This window comes from Pelodiscus sinensis, chromosome 23, assembly GCF_052426305.1.
Source record: "Pelodiscus sinensis isolate ZL-2025 chromosome 23, ASM5242630v1, whole genome shotgun sequence".
NCBI lineage: Eukaryota > Metazoa > Chordata > Testudines > Trionychidae > Pelodiscus > Pelodiscus sinensis.
Window position 1 is genome coordinate 20,756,632 of NC_143074.1, and position 17,435 is coordinate 20,774,066.

At 50.4% G+C, this 17,435-nt stretch overlaps 1 protein-coding gene across 1 annotated transcript in view; it reads left to right on the forward strand.

Annotated features, from left to right (window-relative positions):
* Window positions 1-7,364, forward strand: part of NOTCH1 (notch receptor 1) — a 105,459-nt gene extending 98,095 nt beyond the window's left edge. Inside the window, exons 31-34 of the mRNA XM_075905386.2 lie at window positions 435-730; window positions 1,245-1,392; window positions 1,506-1,603; window positions 2,730-7,364. Coding sequence (XP_075761501.2) covers window positions 435-730; window positions 1,245-1,392; window positions 1,506-1,603; window positions 2,730-4,175 — 1,988 coding nt within the window. The 3' untranslated portion in view covers window positions 4,176-7,364. The remainder of the gene's footprint in view (window positions 1-434; window positions 731-1,244; window positions 1,393-1,505; window positions 1,604-2,729) is intronic.
* The last annotated feature ends 10,071 nt before the right edge of the window (window positions 7,365-17,435 follow it).

The window sequence follows — 17,435 nt, forward strand, 5'->3', positions numbered from 1 at the left end:
TACCCATTAGACCCTGCCATCCGTCTCTCTGCCAGTGCAGGATTGATCCGGATAGATGCTTCCCCATCTCTGAGCTTTATCCACTTCTCTTGGGGGACTGTTCTACAGCCAGATAAGGAAAGCTTTTAAGCTTCAGTGCAGTGCAAGCATATTCTGCACAGGGTGTTCTATGTAAACCGTGCCCTGAAATGCTTTGGAAGTTGAAGCCAAGACAGCAGGCAAAATAGGGAAGCAGGTGCATGGTGAGATGCTACTCCGCTATTGAATGCAGAATGAATTCAGACCTAAATCAGAGGAAGGGTGTTAGTCTGTGATGTCAGTGAGTAGAGACCAGAGCCTTATGTGCCCTGGCAAGTCCAAACAGCTCATCGGAACCCCCCACCCCGGCAGGGCACAGAGCCCCTCGCTATGCCTAAGGTTGCTGTGTTTTCCAGACGGATTCACCCCGCTCATGATCGCTTCGTGCAGTGGAGGAGGCCTGGAGACAGGCAACAGTGAAGAGGAGGAAGATGCCCCTGCTGTCATCTCGGACTTCATCTACCAGGGCGCCAGCCTGCACAACCAGACTGACCGCACCGGCGAGACAGCTCTCCACCTGGCCGCAAGATACTCTCGCTCCGATGCTGCCAAACGCCTGCTGGAGGCCAGTGCGGATGCAAACATCCAGGACAATATGGGCAGGACGCCCCTTCATGCAGCTGTCTCGGCTGATGCTCAAGGAGTCTTCCAGGTACATCGGTTTTAGCGAGCCAGCTTCCCCGCTGCAGCCTGTCTCTCTAGGGCCAAGCACCAGTGGCAGGCAGTTTCGTAACCCCGGTTCACTGAGCACATCCCAAGGTCGCCATCTTGCCCTTCATCAGCCAAGTCATTATTGAGGTCCAGGAGAGTTGTGCTGAGTACAGATTGGAGGGTTGACTGTAATATTTAGTACAGGGGAAAGATCTAATGCTGCAAGATTTGGCGATGGAAGCTGTCTCTTGAGTCGCAGAGCAGATGCAGCGTGCTGGAAGTGCAAGCTTCCCCAAGTCTATCCCACTTACATAAGCCATTCCTGTTTGGCAGGGACTGACTCTAGGGACAATAGAAGGAACTGAGTCTCTACATCACCTTCCAGACCTCCATCTCTCTGTCGCAACTATCGTCAAGAGGCCTGGTAGTTTTTGCCACATGGACACCTCGTGGGAATAGCCGTTGTCTTTCTCCTAACGTTTGTTTTTTCCACCTTCTCGTCTCTATCTGGGCAGATCCTGATTAGGAACCGAGCCACCGACCTGGATGCCCGCATGCATGACGGGACCACGCCGCTGATCTTGGCAGCACGCTTGGCCGTGGAGGGCATGTTGGAGGATCTGATTAATTGCCACGCAGATGTCAATGCCGTGGATGACCTAGGTACTGCTGCCTTCTACAATGTGCCGCGCTGTCTGAGGTGCTGAGGGCAGGGAAATTGTTGTTGTTCTGCCGGCTGACTAACACCTGCTCTCTTTCGCTGCCGTCTTGTCTAGGCAAATCAGCCCTGCACTGGGCCGCGGCTGTGAATAATGTGGAAGCTGCCATGGTGCTGCTGAAGAACGGAGCCAATAAAGACATGCAGAACAATAAGGTAGGATCTCCTGAGCTGGCAAATGCGAGGCCGTTATTTTCCTTTTACGTGTCAATCCGTGGCTCGTTTTTGCCTCTGATCTAATCTTGGCTGCTGAGGTTTGTATCCAGGGGCCGTGGGTAATGTAGGCAGGGAAGCCATTCCCTTCCCAAAACTGGCCACGCTCCCTGGCCACCCAGGACGGGTGAGGTCACAGCCTGGCAGCCCCGGCCCTCCAGGTGGCCAGGAAGGACCAGGGCTGGGGCTGCGTGGGGCTTGGCACCACGGGGGTTGGTTGCTGAAGGGGCAGGGTTAGAGTTTGCTTTCCCCAGCTAGGCCTTCCCCCGACGCCTTCTGATTTTTACTCCAACTGCAGTTGAGGGGGGTTGACTCGACTACGGAGCCCAAGAGCTGGTCCTGCAGGCAGTGCTAGGGACCTGTGCGCTGTTGCATTAGGAGGAAATAACGAGGGTTCTTTCGCTCCCTTCACTGTGCCCTTTGAAGTCACCTGCAGCCAGTGTTTCAGATCAGACATGGACGAGGCGGCTCGCCGAATTCAAACCCAGAGGCAATCAGCTGTGGGGAGGGGTAGCTCAGTGGTTTGCGCGTTGGCCTGCCAAGCTCAGGGTTGTAAGTTTGATCCTTGAAAGGGCTATTTAGGGATCTGGGGCAAATCTGTCAGGGATGGTACTTGGTCCTACCATGAGGGCAGGGGTCTAGACTTGACTTCCCAAAGTCCTTTCCAGCTCTATGAGATAGGTACATCCTCATTTAATTAATTAGTCTATCTCTTGGCCTCAGCAAACAAGGGGTGACCAAAAATTCCCCCAGCCTGGGGTTCATCTCAGGTAGTGGTTTTGTTGGAGCCCAAATTTCCCAGGGGCATCTCGCTCCCCAGCAGCCAGTCGACAGCCGTTGTCCTGAGCACGTGTGCCCGGGGAGAGAGATGCCATGGCTCCGCCCCAGAGCTTTGCATGAAGTTGAACTCCATGAACACCTGAGCCTCGCAGCTTTCTGCAGCGGCTTAGTTTCCTACCTCACAGTGATGGCTTCCAATCTAAAAGTCAAAGCAGGGTGGTGCCCGCCGGGGAAACCGGTTAGCTTTGGGGTTTCAACGCCAACCCAACCGTCTCCCTTGCATTCGTAGGAGGAGACTCCGCTGTTCCTGGCCGCCAGGGAAGGGAGCTATGAAACGGCCAAAGTCCTCCTGGATCACTTTGCCAACCGGGACATCACAGACCACATGGACCGGCTCCCACGGGATATCGCGCAGGAGCGCATGCACCACGACATCGTGCGGCTGCTGGACGAGTATAACCTGGTGCGCAGCCCGCCGCTGCATAACGGCCCCTTGGGGGCGCCCACCCTGTCTCCTCCGCTCTGCTCTCCCAACGGCTACATCGGCAACCTGAAACCGGCCGCCCAGGGGAAGAAGGCCAGGAAGCTGAGTGCCAAGGGCCTGAGCTGCCCCAGCAAAGATTCCAAAGACGCCAAAGCCAGGAGGAAAAAATCGCAGGATGGGAAAGGAGGCCTTCTCGACAGCTCCAGCGTGCTGTCGCCCGTCGACTCCCTGGAGTCGCCCCACGGGTACCTCTCGGACGTCGCGTCTCCTCCCCTGATGACACCTCCGTTTCAGCAGTCCCCATCCGTGCCTCTGAACCACCTGCCAGGCCTGCCGGACGCCCACCTGGGTATCAACCATCTCAACATGGCAGGAAAGCAGGAGATGGCGATGGGCGGCTCCAGCAGGATGGCCTTCGAGTCCATGCCCCCGCGTCTCTCCCACCTCCCCGTCTCCAGCCCCGGCACAGCCCTGAGCAGCGCGCCGATGAATTTCACGGTGGGAGGCGCTACCAGCCTGAATGGGCAGTGCGATTGGCTCACACGGCTGCAAAACGGGATGGTGCAGAACCAGTATAACCCCATGAGAAGCAATGTCCAGCCCGGGGCTCACCAGCAAAGCCAGGCCCTGCCCCACGGCATGATGACCCCCCTGCACAACGGCATGCCCACCACAGCCTTGTCGCAGATGATGAGCTTCCAGCCCATGCCTAACACCCGGCTGGCCTCCCAGCCACATCTCATGCAGGCCCAGCAGATGCAACAGATCCAGCAGCAGCAGCAGAATTTACAGCAGCAGCTGCAACAGCAAAATATGCAGCAGCAGCAGCAGCAGCATCACAACCCCAGCTCGAACGCCAATGGTCACATTAGCCAAAATTTCCTCGGTAACGAGCTCACCCAGTCAGACATGCCACAGGTGAGCGGCAGCACCATGCCGGTGCACACCATTTTGCCTCAAGAGACCCAGATCCTCTCAACGTCTCTCCCATCCTCCCTCACGCAACCCATGACCACCACCCAGTTTTTAACTCCGCCCTCTCAACACAGTTACTCCTCCCCCTTGGACAATACACCCAATCACCAGCTTCAGGTGCCAGACCACCCTTTCTTAACACCTTCCCCAGAGTCGCCAGACCAATGGTCAAGCTCATCGCCTCATTCCAACATATCTGATTGGTCAGAGGGGATATCCAGCCCCCCCACGAGTATGCAGTCACAGATAGGACACATCCCAGAAGCCTTCAAGTAAAGAGGGTCTTTCACGGACTGACACAGGATCGTTTTTAAAAATTAAGGACACCTAAGGGTGATTTGACTGAAGGATCCTTTTTTATATGTTTTTTATACAAAATAAAAAGACAATGTTTAATCTTTTTTTTTTTTTTAGTATTTATTTATGTACTTTTTATTTTACATGAAAACACTGCCTTTTTATTTATATGTTCTGTTGTTAAGAACTCAAAATGAGACACTTCAGTTGCGCTCCAAGGAATTGAAAACTATTAGGTCTCTTTTGGATTTTTTTTTGTTTTGTTTTTTTTGTTTTTTTGTTTTGGGGGAGTTTTTTAATATGTTGATGTGGGAGGGTGCTGGGGTTGTTTGTTTTTGTAAAGTTGTAAGCAAAGATTCGTGATTCTGAAATGCCATTTATTTATTATTATTATTTTGCTTTCAAAACCAGAAAAAGGGGAAAGAGGGAGAATTAGCTACAAAAGTGAACCCTCGAAAAAATTATAAATTAAATATGAATTGATTTTTGAAATGTACTTTAAAATGTTTTCTTTGAGGTTATCTGAGAGGATATTTTATGGTACTAGTCATGAATCTTTGTTTAAAATTTCAGTATTATATAGTTGTACATTTATCTTAATACATAGAAATTCTTGTTCTTTCTTTTTCATATATTTAAATGCTGTCTATAGCTAAAAATCAGGATTACAGACCTGTGATAGGTTCTAAGCTAAAAAAAAAAATCTACATAACACTGTTGCTGCCTAGAGAAACAACATTGGCCAAATCTGTTGAAAACCCATAGCTGCAGAATCAGTGCCGAAGAGTTTATTGGGGGTTTTCTAAATTACTTTTTACACGGTAAAAATGCTAGGGTTCGGACTTTCAGAATCACGTCCTTCTTTTAAGGGTAGTACACTCTATTTTAAAGGTGTCCTTTGTTAAATACTGCATAACAGCTTGAATGAATATTAACACAGCATCACAATGCCCAGTCTACTATCAATCCCTGACATCCAAGCTCTTTTTGAAATATTGAACTTTTGGGTTTGCAAATTAAGATGTCGTCCGGTTCGGATGTAGCCCCGGCCAATCTTACCAGAAGGGCAGAAAATTAAATTAGGAGTCACAAACATAAACCGGGCTGCGGAGTCCATGGTTTTGAATGTTAACGTTATGTTCTTACAAGCATGGAGTGATGCACTGTGTTTATATTGGTGCACTCCCTTTTTGTGGAGGTAGAGGGAAAACAACCGTGTAAAATATAGTATAAGCCTGTGGCAGAATTAATGTTTGTAAATACGTTTGTTTTGTTTTTTAAAAAAAAAGTGGATTTTGTTTCAAAAATCTAAATGAACAAGTCTTAAGTATATCATGCTGATTAGAGGTGTCAGAATATTGCTCCCTCCTTGACTGCAAAAGGAAAGCGAACACTATGCATACGGCTGTCTCCAGGACATTCTCTCACCTAAAATGCAGTCGATCAAGGAAACCTGAGAAAAGGGAGAGATACCTCGTCCCTTTCGCTTAGAACACCAAATATGACTGTAATTTCTCAAAAGCACCAGGCTTTCTGCCATCCCTTCTGTGCTAATCTCTTAGTGAACACTTCAGGAGTATTGGTATTGTGACATCCCTAATACTAGTGATCACATGGTGTTGTCTTCCTATGTTTTATAAACTAGAATGTAGTTTACGAAAAAAAGTTTCTGTATTAAAGTTATCTACCTGCAAAGTTGTAGTTTGCAAAAATGATGTATTTTTTGGTTAACTGATTTGCAATAAAGGATGCTCGTGGGCGTCTAGATTTTACTAAAACTTGAACGAGATGTTTTTGCCACGTGTTGCTAGATTTGTTGACTAGCTCTGCAGGGCTGCCTAGGCCAACGTCTGCTCCTCATTGGTCTTTCAGGGCTGTGTGGAAATCCCACAGCTCCAAATGAAACACCACCCCCTTCTTAATACATTGTGCAATGAAGGTCCAATTCAATTCCTGCTGAAGTCAATAAAGATTTCAGGGGAAGTTGGATTGAGCCCTTTATTCGGTCACAACTCCCATTGGCTTCATTGGAGGTTTTTCCTGAGCAAGGTCTGTAGAAGGGGACTTTTCCTGTGGAAAGCCCTGGATTTGCAGTGAAATTTGTACAGAGGTCTCTGAAGTGAGTTGGGGGTATGGTGAGGACCCTATTTAATAGAACTGAGCCTAAAAGGGGAAAAGCTGGAAAGATGTTTTAAGCAGCTTGTTGTATGGAAATTTTAACTGCTTTCTTAATTCTCCCATTGGAAAAAGAATTCCTTCTGTCCCCAAAGGTTAGCTTTTAGGATAACTTTTTGGTAGATGAGCTAGCTAAGAGTGTGTGCCAGATAGCCGCATTTAGTTACATATGGGCTGTTTTGAAACAAAAGCCATGGGCTGTGTCTAGATTGGCAAGTTTTTCTGCAAAATCATGTGATTTTGCGGAAAAACTTGCCAGCTGTCTACACTGGCCGCTTGAATTTTCGGAAAAGCACTGACAATCTCATGTAAAATCATCAGTGCTTTTCCAGAAATACTATGCTGCTCCCGTTCAGGCAAAAGTCTTTTTCCGAAAGACTTTTGTGCAAAAGGGCCAGTGTAGACAGCATAGTACTGTTTTCTGCAAAAAAGCCCCGATCGCGAAAATGGCAATCGGGGCTTTTTTGCAGAAAACCGCATCTAGATTGGCCACGGACGCTTTTCCGCAAAAAGTGCTTTTGCGGAAAAGCATCCTGCCAATCTAAACGTGCTTTTCCGAAAATGCTTTTAACGGAAAACTTTTCCGTTAAAAGCATTTTCGGAAAATCATGCCAGTGTAGATGTAGCCATGGTGTTGAATAATGCAAAATGCTTCGCACTCAAAACACAGTGCCTCTGGAAAAGGCCGGGAGTGGGGCTGCTAATGCAGGTAGAGTAAAGAAGTCAAGAAGAAATCTAAACCCATAGTTGAGTGTGAATTGAAAATGAAACCAACACTATGAAATTCTGCAAACTAACCTCTCCAAAAAAGCCAAAGTGCCTATTGGTGATGCGTTCAGCTCTTTAAGGTAGTTATTTTAATTCTTTTTCAATAAGAGCTCTGTACTGTTTGTTCTTCATGCAGCGACAAAGTTGCAAAGTACCTGAATATAAATAGAAACCTAATTTATTACAATGACTGGAAACTCCTAATAAATCAGATAAGCATGTTAACTCTTGGAACATTGATATTTTCTACAATCTCGCCCAAACAAATGCTTGAGAAGAGTGTGTGGGTGTGCGTATGCGTAGCTATATATGTCTGCACACATCTAAATATAAAGTCCTGTCTGGGTCTCTTCTAAGTATTTGCAGTATGTCAAGCAAGAAGCTGCCATGCAATGCTACCTCCGTACTGATGAAATGGCAGAGGAATCTGTAATGCAGCGGTCTCCAACCTTTTTATACCCAAGATCACTTTTTAAATGACAGACCAAGCCAAGATCTACCGCCCCGCCCCTTCCTTGAAGCCCTGCCCTCTCTCTTCTCTTCCTCTCCATCACTTGCTATCCCCAATCCTTATACTGCTACTTAAAAAAAAACAAAATTCCCGCCATTCCTCGCAGCTACTCACCTGTGCTGTTGCTCGGTGAGTAGCTGCTCCTCAAATGAGGAAATCTAATGTAAATGTACTGCGCAGGTGCGCAGTTCAAAGAGGGCTCAAGAGCTACTCTTAGAGCCTCTGAGATCTACCAGTAGATCACAATCTACTGGTTGGTGACCACGGCTGTAATGCATCCCTCAGGAGAAATATGGACTCTGCGGTAATTATTGCATCAAATGTTCCAATTACTATACCCAGTCTGATTAATTACAAGCATAAGAGAAACATCTTACATTTCCATAGTCCCTTCCCATCCACAGGGTCCCCCATGTGTATTTCACAAAGGCACCCAGCACCAGTGAATTGCAGCTGCTTCTGGGGAAGAGGGAGGCTACTCATCAGCATACACCACCCAATGCAAACATGATGGAAAGTGATATGGTGGCCAAAAGCACTGGGGGCAAACCTCTCCTCTTTTGAAAAGGACCAGGGGATCACAAGTGGAGCTTAGAGTCCCCCAACTCCAAGCTAGGTTTGTGTTTCTCCTGGTGGTGCACGTTGAGACATGCCTCGGTGCACATAACACAAATTATTCTGCACACAAATGAAAAAATCCTCGCATGGCTGGGAAATATTAGAGGGAACATTGCCCTGAACCTTTTCCAATTAATCAACATCCTTCTTGAGTTGTGGACGTCAGACCTGGTCATGGGACTCCTGCTGCGGGCACACCCGTGCCAAAGACAGAGGCCAATTAATCTTTCTGCTCCTACTCAGAATTCCCATTTATGCATCCCAGGATTGTATTAGTTCTTTTGGCCTCCACAGCAGATTGAGAGCTCATGTTCAGCTGTTTAAGAAAATAAGAATGGTCAGACTGGGTCAGACCAAAGGTCCATCTAGCCCAGTATCCTGTCTGCCGACAGTAGCCAATGCCAGGTGCCCAGAGGGAATGGACAGAACAGGGAATTATCAAGCAATCACACCCCTGTCACCCATTCCCAGCATCTGACACACAGAGGCTAGGGACACCATTCCTACCCATCCTCGCTAATAAGCACCACTCGCCGAGCGGCGGCGAGCCCTGCTCACCAGCCGCATGGTTCTGATCTCTGCGCATGCGCAGATCGCTCTGCACCGGCTCTTCCGAGGTGTAATCTCGCCACGGGTGAGTAGAGTACATTGTTTGTCGAGCCCTGCTAATAAGTGTTGATGGATCTAACCTCCATGAATGTATCTAGTTCTTTTTTGAAACCTATTAAAGTCCCGCTCTTCGCAACTTCCTCTGGCGAGGAGTTCCACAGGTTGACTGTGTGCTGCAGGAAGAAATACTTCATTTTGTTTGTTTTAAACAAGCAGAGGCTATGTCCATCACGCCCCTCAAATCTTGCTTAACGAATGGGGTGTGACCTGGTGGAAGTGACAAGGGGCTGCCCTCTGGGTCACAGCCCACTGGCTACAGGGTCACGTTGCCAGCCCTCCAGCTTCATCCTGGCGTCTCCACGAATTAAAGATTGATCTTTAATTAAAGATTATGTCATGTGATGAAACCTCCAGGAGTACACCTAACCAACATTGGCAGCCTTATAATGGGGCAGAGAATTGCCAAAATCCCACATTCCCAAGTCTGTGTCAGAGCCTAAGCAGAGAGGGAAGCAAAATCTCATCTCCCTGCTAGTGCCACCACATCCTCCCTTGCCCCAGCCTAGTTCTTCCCCCACTCCTCCTTCTCTCCTCCCCAGACACGCTGCGGAAAGCCCTGTCTTTGGACACTGGGCTGTGCTCATATAGGCATTAATGACCACTGAGCGCTGTGGGGAAAAGACAAGAGAAACACTCACACCGTCAACTTTTTGCCTAGGCACCCCCAGCATCAGAACCCACCCTACACCCAGGACTAGTCCCCAACCCCAACACTCCCCCATCCCTACAGCCACCACCACGCAATCACCTGTGTTTTCTTGCCTTAATATCCCTGCCCCCAATCCTTCGGGGCTGCAAAGGGGTGAAAGAATTTGGGTGGGTCATAGCAAGAACCTGCAGGCAGCTTAAAGAGTCCAGGTGAAAAGGGGTGAAGAACCTCATACTATACGATAGTGATCAAAGGGTTTATAGCAGGGATGGACAATAAGTGGTCTGCAGGCTTGATGCAGTTTGCCAGGGCTAGCCTGTGGCAGGCCGCCAAATGTTTATTTAATAAGGATGTTAAGTATCGTGTAATTCACGAATCGAACAGTCGATGCATTTTTGCATTGATTAGTCGACAGGGAGGCGCTGCCCCTTTGAAACACCACCACGGCATTTCAAAGGGGCAGCGCTGCACAGCTGATCCCAGGGACAGCACCACATGGAGGGTTGTGACCTAGGGCAAGGGATTGGGGTGCAGGAGGGGGTGCAGCGTCCAGAAGAAGGAATGGGTAAAGGAGATGATTCTGACGTGGGGAAGGGGTGAAAGAGGGGGTGCAGGGTCTGGGAGGGAGTTGTGACCAGGGGCAGGAGTGCAGGAGGGGCTTCCTAGCTAGCAGCCCAGTAGAATCCTCAGGTAGATCTGGCATGGCTCAGACAGCTCCCATTGGCTGGAAACCAGCCATTGGGAGCTGCGAGGATTGTACTGGGCACAGAGCCCCCTCCCCTCAAGGGGTGCGCAGTGCAGAGATGCTGATGGCCCCAACAACCGACCACTTTGAGCGGCGTGGCAGGCCAGGAACCCACCCAAGGCTCCCGCTGAGCTGTGGAACATGGGTGGCCCAGAAGATTGCGGCAGACCGGATCTGAAGGTTTGGTGGACCAGGTTCGGCCCACGGGTCGTAAAGCCACAGAATGAAAGGTGAGTGTGATCAGATTCTGTAATCAGTCTCTTCCCAGCAGGAAGTACAAAGATAAGCTCCCACTCTACCCTGGGAGGTTTTGAATTTGGTAAATAGCATCAAGACCCACATACGCCCAACCAGGCTAATCAAACAGATGTCTGTACAAAATCCCCGGGGACCCCATCAGGTCATCGCCTTTATGCTCATTGCAAAGCAGGGTAGGTAAATGGCATTTGACAAGCCGGTGCACGAGAACGTCCTGTCCTCATAAAAGCGAGATGAAAGGCACTTTAAAAAATCTTAGCGTTGCGTCTGGTTCCCACCCCAGCATCAAAGGGCTGCCCGCCCTGCGCGGACTGGGCTTTGAGGATATTACCTTGCTTTAATGATCAAGCGAGCAGGAAGCAGCTCTTGCACTGATAGTGACCCTTGATTAAGATGTTTGTTTCGGTCACTTGTATTTTTGTCCCTGAGGCTTTTTATTCCACGCCGAATACGACAACACAGGCGCAATGGAAACACCTGTACACAATCGGCTCGAAGACCCATCCTCCTTACTTTTGAAGAATGACTTCCTCTTTAAAAGCATTGTCTCCGGGAGAAATACATCCTCACAGCCGAGCTCGAGCACAGACCCAGAGTAAAAAACTCGGGCCCACCTGTGCTTTTCTGAAGCAGTGCGCTCTCAAATCTTTACCAATGGGGAACTGTGGTTTCAAACTGCAGCACAAACAGAGCCCTTTGTCTCTCTTATCTGTGCACTTACAATCCCTGCAATCTTAAAACCGCACGCCTGCAAATAAGCACATGCTTAACTTTAAGCACGCCTGTAAAATTAAGCATGTGCGTAAACGACTGCAAGATCTGGGCCTGAATGTATAGCTGTGGAAAGCAGTAAGATACCAAGCATCTTGGTGAACTCAAGTGGCGCACAGACAAAATGGTTTTTTTTATAGGCTCAGTTTCTAGTAACCCAGGGTACGTCTAGATTACATGGCTCCGTCAACGGAGCCATGTAGATTTGTTTGTTTGGCAAAGGGAAATGAAGCCGCGATTTAAATAATTGCAGCTTCATGTAAATTTAAATGGCTGCCCCGCTCTGCCGATCAGCTGTTTGTTGGCAGATCGGGGCAGTCTGGACGCTCCCTGGCCGACATGAAAGCCCTTTATCGACCTCCCCGGTAAACCTCATCCTACGAGGCATAACGGGGAGGTCGATAAAGGGCTTTCAGGTCGGCGCGGGAGCGTCCAGACTAGTGCACTGAGCTGACAAACAGCGGATCAGCTGTTTGTCGGCTCAGCGCGGCAGCCATTTAAATTTAAATGAAGCCGTGATTATTTAAATCGCAGCTTCATTTCCCTTTGCCGATCAGCCTAATCTACATGGCTCCATAGATGGAGCCATGTAGTTTAGACACACCCCCAGTGCTCTTGAAGCCCTGTGGCACTTCTGTGACCTTTTGGTAACTCAGCAAATCTTTCTAGGCCTACTCACGGCAGACCTTCCACCGGCTTTGCCTTGGGAAGCCAGCCAATGTTCTGGGGATGTAGTTGAATAAACTTTTGATTAAACTTCTAACCAGCATTGCTCATTACAAGCTAGAACAGTGGTCCCCAACCTTTTCAGGTTGCCGGGCGCCAGGGGGTGTGTCCGTTAGCCCGCCGGGCGCCAGGGGGCGTGGCCGTTAGCCCGCCGGGCGCCAGGGGGCGTGGCCGTTAGCCCGGGGGCGGCCCCCCCCATAGCCCCCGCATGCCTGGGGCCGGCGCCCCCCCCGCAAGCGCCACGCGCTGGGGCCGGCGACCCCCCCCCCCCCCACCACAAGCGTCGCGCGCCCGGGGCCGGCGCTCCCCCCCCCCACATACAAGCGCCGCGCGCCTGGGGCCGGCGCTCCCCCTCCCCCCCGCAAGCGCCGCGCGCCATGTGCCCGGGGCCAGGCCAGCCCCGAGCACCTGGCGGGCGCATGCAAGTGCCCCCGCGGGCGCCATGGCGCCCGCGGGCACCGTGTTGGGGACCACGGAGCTAGAATATTCAGGGCCGGTCCAAGCCATTCGTGCACCCCGGAAGCACAGCACCACCCCCGGGAGTGCAACGCATGCATGGCCCGGCCCCGGGCGCACAGTGCCCTCCACCCCCGGGTGCCTGGCGCATGCATGGCCCTGCCCCAGGGCGCGCGGCGCATGCGCAGTGCTGCCCCCGCCCAGCCTGGCAGCCCCGCATGGCACCCCCAACAATGGGGCGCCCCGGGTGGTAGCCCAGTCAGCCCGTAGCTTGGGCCAGCTCTGAGAATATTGGCATAGACTGAGTCTGGAAAATCAGAGTCACTTTCCCCTTTTCTATGCTCTTTCCAGTAGGCACCTGACTCGGAGGAAAAATTTTTTCCAGCCTTCGCCTTATTGGAAGGGCTGCATAATGAATCATAGAATCATAGAATCATAGAATAATAGGACTGGAAGGGACCTCGAGAGGTCATCGAGTCCAGCCCCCCGCCCTCAAGGCAGGATCAAGCTCCGTCTACACCATCCCTGACAGATGTCTATCCAACCTGTTCTTAAATATCTCCAGAGAGGGAGATTCCACCACCTCCCTTGGCAATTTATTCCAATATTTGACCACCCTGACAGTTAGGAATTTTTTCCTAATGTCCAATCTAAACCTCCCCTGCTGCACTTTAAGCCCATTACTCCTTGTCCTGTCCTCAGAAACCAAGAGGAACAAATTTTCGCCTTCCTCCTTGTGACACCCTTTTAGATATTTGAAAACCGCTATCATGTCCCCCCTTAAAATGAAGGAAATGAAAAATGTTGGTAGACCCACATTTCCCTTAGAGTTGGATGCTAATGTTACCGTTCAACAATCCAACGGCAGTGCTCTGCCTCCCCCTAGTGGGAGTTCACTTCATCCGTAAAGGCAAGTTCACTTCATCCGTAAAGGCAGGTCTACATTTAAAATGCTGGTACAGGTGAGCCACCGTAGCACTTCAGTGAAGATGTTACTACACCAACGGGAAAGTGTCTCCCAGTGGCATAATGGATCCACCTCCAAGAGAGGCAGATGTTAGGTCAACAGGGAAGTTGAAGCCCTCCCCATCAGCATATCACCGGGTTTGTTTTTCTGAAAAAACTTCACTTACGTCCACAATGCTACCGTGTTCTTCCAAAAAAAATCGAAAGAACAGAGGGGGTTTTCCGACATTGATAAACCACGAGGAAGAAGCCTTTTTGTGAAAGAGCTCTTTTGGAAAAAGTTGTGTGGACAAGGAAGAGGGAGTTCTTTCGAAAGAAGAGGAAAGAGGAAAAAGCACAGGTGCCCTGGTGGCCGCTCCGTCCATAGTAATCATAGCTTACATTCAAGAGCGTGTCCATTCAGTGTGGACGCTATCTGTCGAAAAAGCAGATTGCTTTTTCCATGTGCTTTGGCAGTGTGGACGCTCTCTTTTGGAAGATGTTTTTTCAGAAGATCTCTTCGGGACAAGCCTGCAATCTAGACATAGCCACCGTCTATACTGGGGGCGAGGTCAGTTTAACTACATCATCTGGAGTGTGGATTTTTCACACACACACCCCCATAGCGACTTAGCGTATAGAATTGACCTGGTGTCGGAACAGTCTATGGTCCATTCAGCCCTTGACTTCCCTCCTGAGAAGGCCCACGAGTTTGCCTGTTGTGACACTGGGTTTCACAGTATTGGCATATGCCCACTCTTAACGTTGCGGTCAAAGTCCAGATCTTTTGGCTCGCTCTGTAATTTACTAAACTATCCGCTTATTGCCTCCTTTCACGTGTCTGCAGCGCGACGACCCCACGAGCGCTACGGCCGCCCCTTAAGCTCTTTGGAATGGGTGCAGAGACTGACGTCGCCTGGCCAGCGTCAAGCCTGGATTTCCTGACTTCTCGGAACAGTCTGCGGCCGGGGGCGCGTCTCAGGGCTGTGTGCAGACCGAAGCAGGGGGAAAGGGAGCCAGTTCGTGACCCCCGTGAGTTGTGTTTATTGGTCATTGTGATGGGGTCCGGTGGTGCTTTCATGGGCGGTGGGGGCAGAGCTGGCTTGGGGAGGCAAGCCCCAGGGTTCCCTCTCAGCTGGGGGGCAGCGCAGCTTTGCAGGTGGTTAATCGGCCCCACCCAGTCGGAGGCTCAGGTGAAGCTGTGAAGCTGCTCTGCCTTGGGGAACGCTGGTCCCCTTCTGCCCAAAGCCCTGCCCCTTCTGAGCCCCACCAGAAGCCAGTCCCCACTGTGTCTGTTGGCCCGTCCTGTGTCCCCATCCTCTATGGCACTAGTCCCTGCCCAAGGCTAGTGTCCCTCCCCTGCAGCCCAGCCACCTCCTTCCCGGCCCATGGAGCAACTGGCAGCTACAGCTCCCCTCCCTCCCTAACTCTCAGAGCAGCCAACCAGCCCCCACTTTCCCCCGTCCCACTCCAGCCCTGAAGGCAGCCACATGGCCCCAGCTCCCCCAGAGAAGCCAGGCTCCTGGCTGGCCAGAGCACTGCCTGGCTGGGCAGCTGAGCCGCAGACCCAGTCTTCCTGGAGCATGGGCAGGGGAAAGAAATGCTTTCCCTCGCCTATGTTACCTCCGCCTCTCGGTGCTTTGTACGGGGAGAATGTCCGCAGCGTAAGAATAGCTGGTTGCTCTGTGGTTAGTGAGAACACGGAGCAAGCCCCTGGCAAGAAACCACCTGATTATTCTCCTTGCCTTTTCTAAACGGAGCTTTCCGGGTGAATCGGCAGGGACAGAGCCCTTCCACTCAGACGCGCGTTGCAAGAAAGACGCAAAGAAAGGGAAGGACGGGGGCGGAACCTTCTCGTGGCAAAAAGAGGAGACGCTTCATTCTCTCTTTGGAAGTGGGTGCGTAAGTAAGGGACCAGGTCATCGTCCCAGTCGGGTTAGGACTGAGACCCACAAGTCAAGGAGGGTCCTGCGCGCACTGGGGTCAGAGGACTCGCGACGGTCAGGCTCAATAAGCAACGGCAGGGTCGGCATCTGGCCAGGGTTGGAGAGCAGCAGTAGCACCCGACTGGACTCAGGCTCACATGCAGAGACAGCACCAGCTTGAAATCAGGAAGCAAAAGTCAGGGACCAAGTAGGGTTATGGTTGGGGAACAGCAATCAGGAGCCTCCAAGGGTGCTGGAATGTTGGGGGGTAGCCCCACGCCCTGGCTTGAAGGGGTTCCTATGATATTCAGTGGCTCTCGGCATCCTGTGAATCATGGAATCATAGAATCCTAGGGCTGAAGGAGACCTCAGGAGTCATCGAGTCCACCCCCGGCCCAAAGCAGGACCAACCCCAACTCCATCATCCCAGCCAGGGCTTTGTCAAGCTGCGACTTAACCACCTGTAAGGATGGAGATTCCAGACGCTCCCTAAGAAACACATTTCAGTGCTTCCCCACCCTCCTGGGGAAATAGTTTTTACTCCAGATGTGGCCTTGCCAGTGCAGAATAAAGGGGAATAATCACTTCTCTAGATCGGCTGGCAATGCTCCTCCTAATGCAACCTAATATGCCATTAGCCTTCTTGGCTATAAGAGCACCTTGTTGACTCATATCCAGCTTCTCATCCACTGGAATCCCCAGGTCCTTTTCTGCAGAACTGCTACTTAGCCAGTCGGTCCCCAGCCTGTAACAATACTTGGGATTCTTCCGTCCCAAGTGCAGGACTCGGCACTTGTACTTGCTGAACTTCATCAGATTTCTTTTGGCCCAATCCTCCAGTTTGTCTAGGTCACTCTGGACCCTATGCCTACCCTCCAATGTATCTACCACTCTCCCTAGTTTGGTGTCATCTGCAAATTTGCTGAGGTGCAATCCATCCCCTCATCCAGGCCATTCATAAAAATATTGAAGAAAACCAGCCCTAGGACCAATCTTTGGGACACTCTGCTTGAAACCGATCACCAACCAGACATCGAGCCAATGATCAGTCCCCGTTGGGCCTGACAATCTAGCCAGCTTTCTATCCACCTTCCAGTCCATTTATCCAATCCATACTTCCTTAACTTGCTGGCAAGAATTTTGTGGGAGACCGTATCAAAAGCTGTGATGGGTTTGGTCACAGATATCCTCTTGTGACGGTCACTTGACGTACTGCAATATCACTGAGCTAACCTCCCTGGGCACCTCCTTTACTCTGTCATGCTGAGCCAGGCTCTATGGCCTCTTCTGGCTGTGACACAGAGATGGGGTCACATCCATATGTGGCGTAATACAGACGCTGGGTTCAGTTCAGCTCTGCGAAGGCTCAGTTACAGGGACTTCCCACGGCACGCAGGAGCACAGCTCTAATGGGACCATAAATCCATCTTACTCTGCATATAAAGTTTTATACGGGATAAGGTCATGTGGTTCACCCTCTTTCTTACGTAAAGAGAGATCTGCACAGCTGTTTCCCCTGGTAACAATTATTTACACTGGGTTTAGTAATAAACAGAACTGATTGTATTTAGTCTACAAGGAGGATTTAAGTGGTTCTAAGTAATAGCATACAGAAAAAGTAAGTTACTAAGCAAAAGAAAGCAAAACACGCCAGCTAAGCTTAATGCACTAAGAAACTTGTTACATGTAATATCTTAACCTAACAATACCCTTACCCTAATCATATTCTTTCACAGAGTGGAAAGACGCCAATCTAGGCCCAATACTTCTTAGTGTTCAATTTCATTTGTTTCCATCTTAGTCAGTAAACAAGGGTGTTCTCAGGACTGGTGGCCATCCCTCTAGAGCAGCGGTCTCCAACCTTTTGAAGCATGAGATCACTTTTTGAATGTAAGTGCAATCCAAGATCAACCTCAAACCCAAATACCCATGTCCCGCCTCCTTTGTGTTCCTTCTCCAAGGTCCCGCCCCTGCTCCCTCCCTTCCCCATCCTCCCTCACTTTCTCCAGGCAGGGCGGAGGGT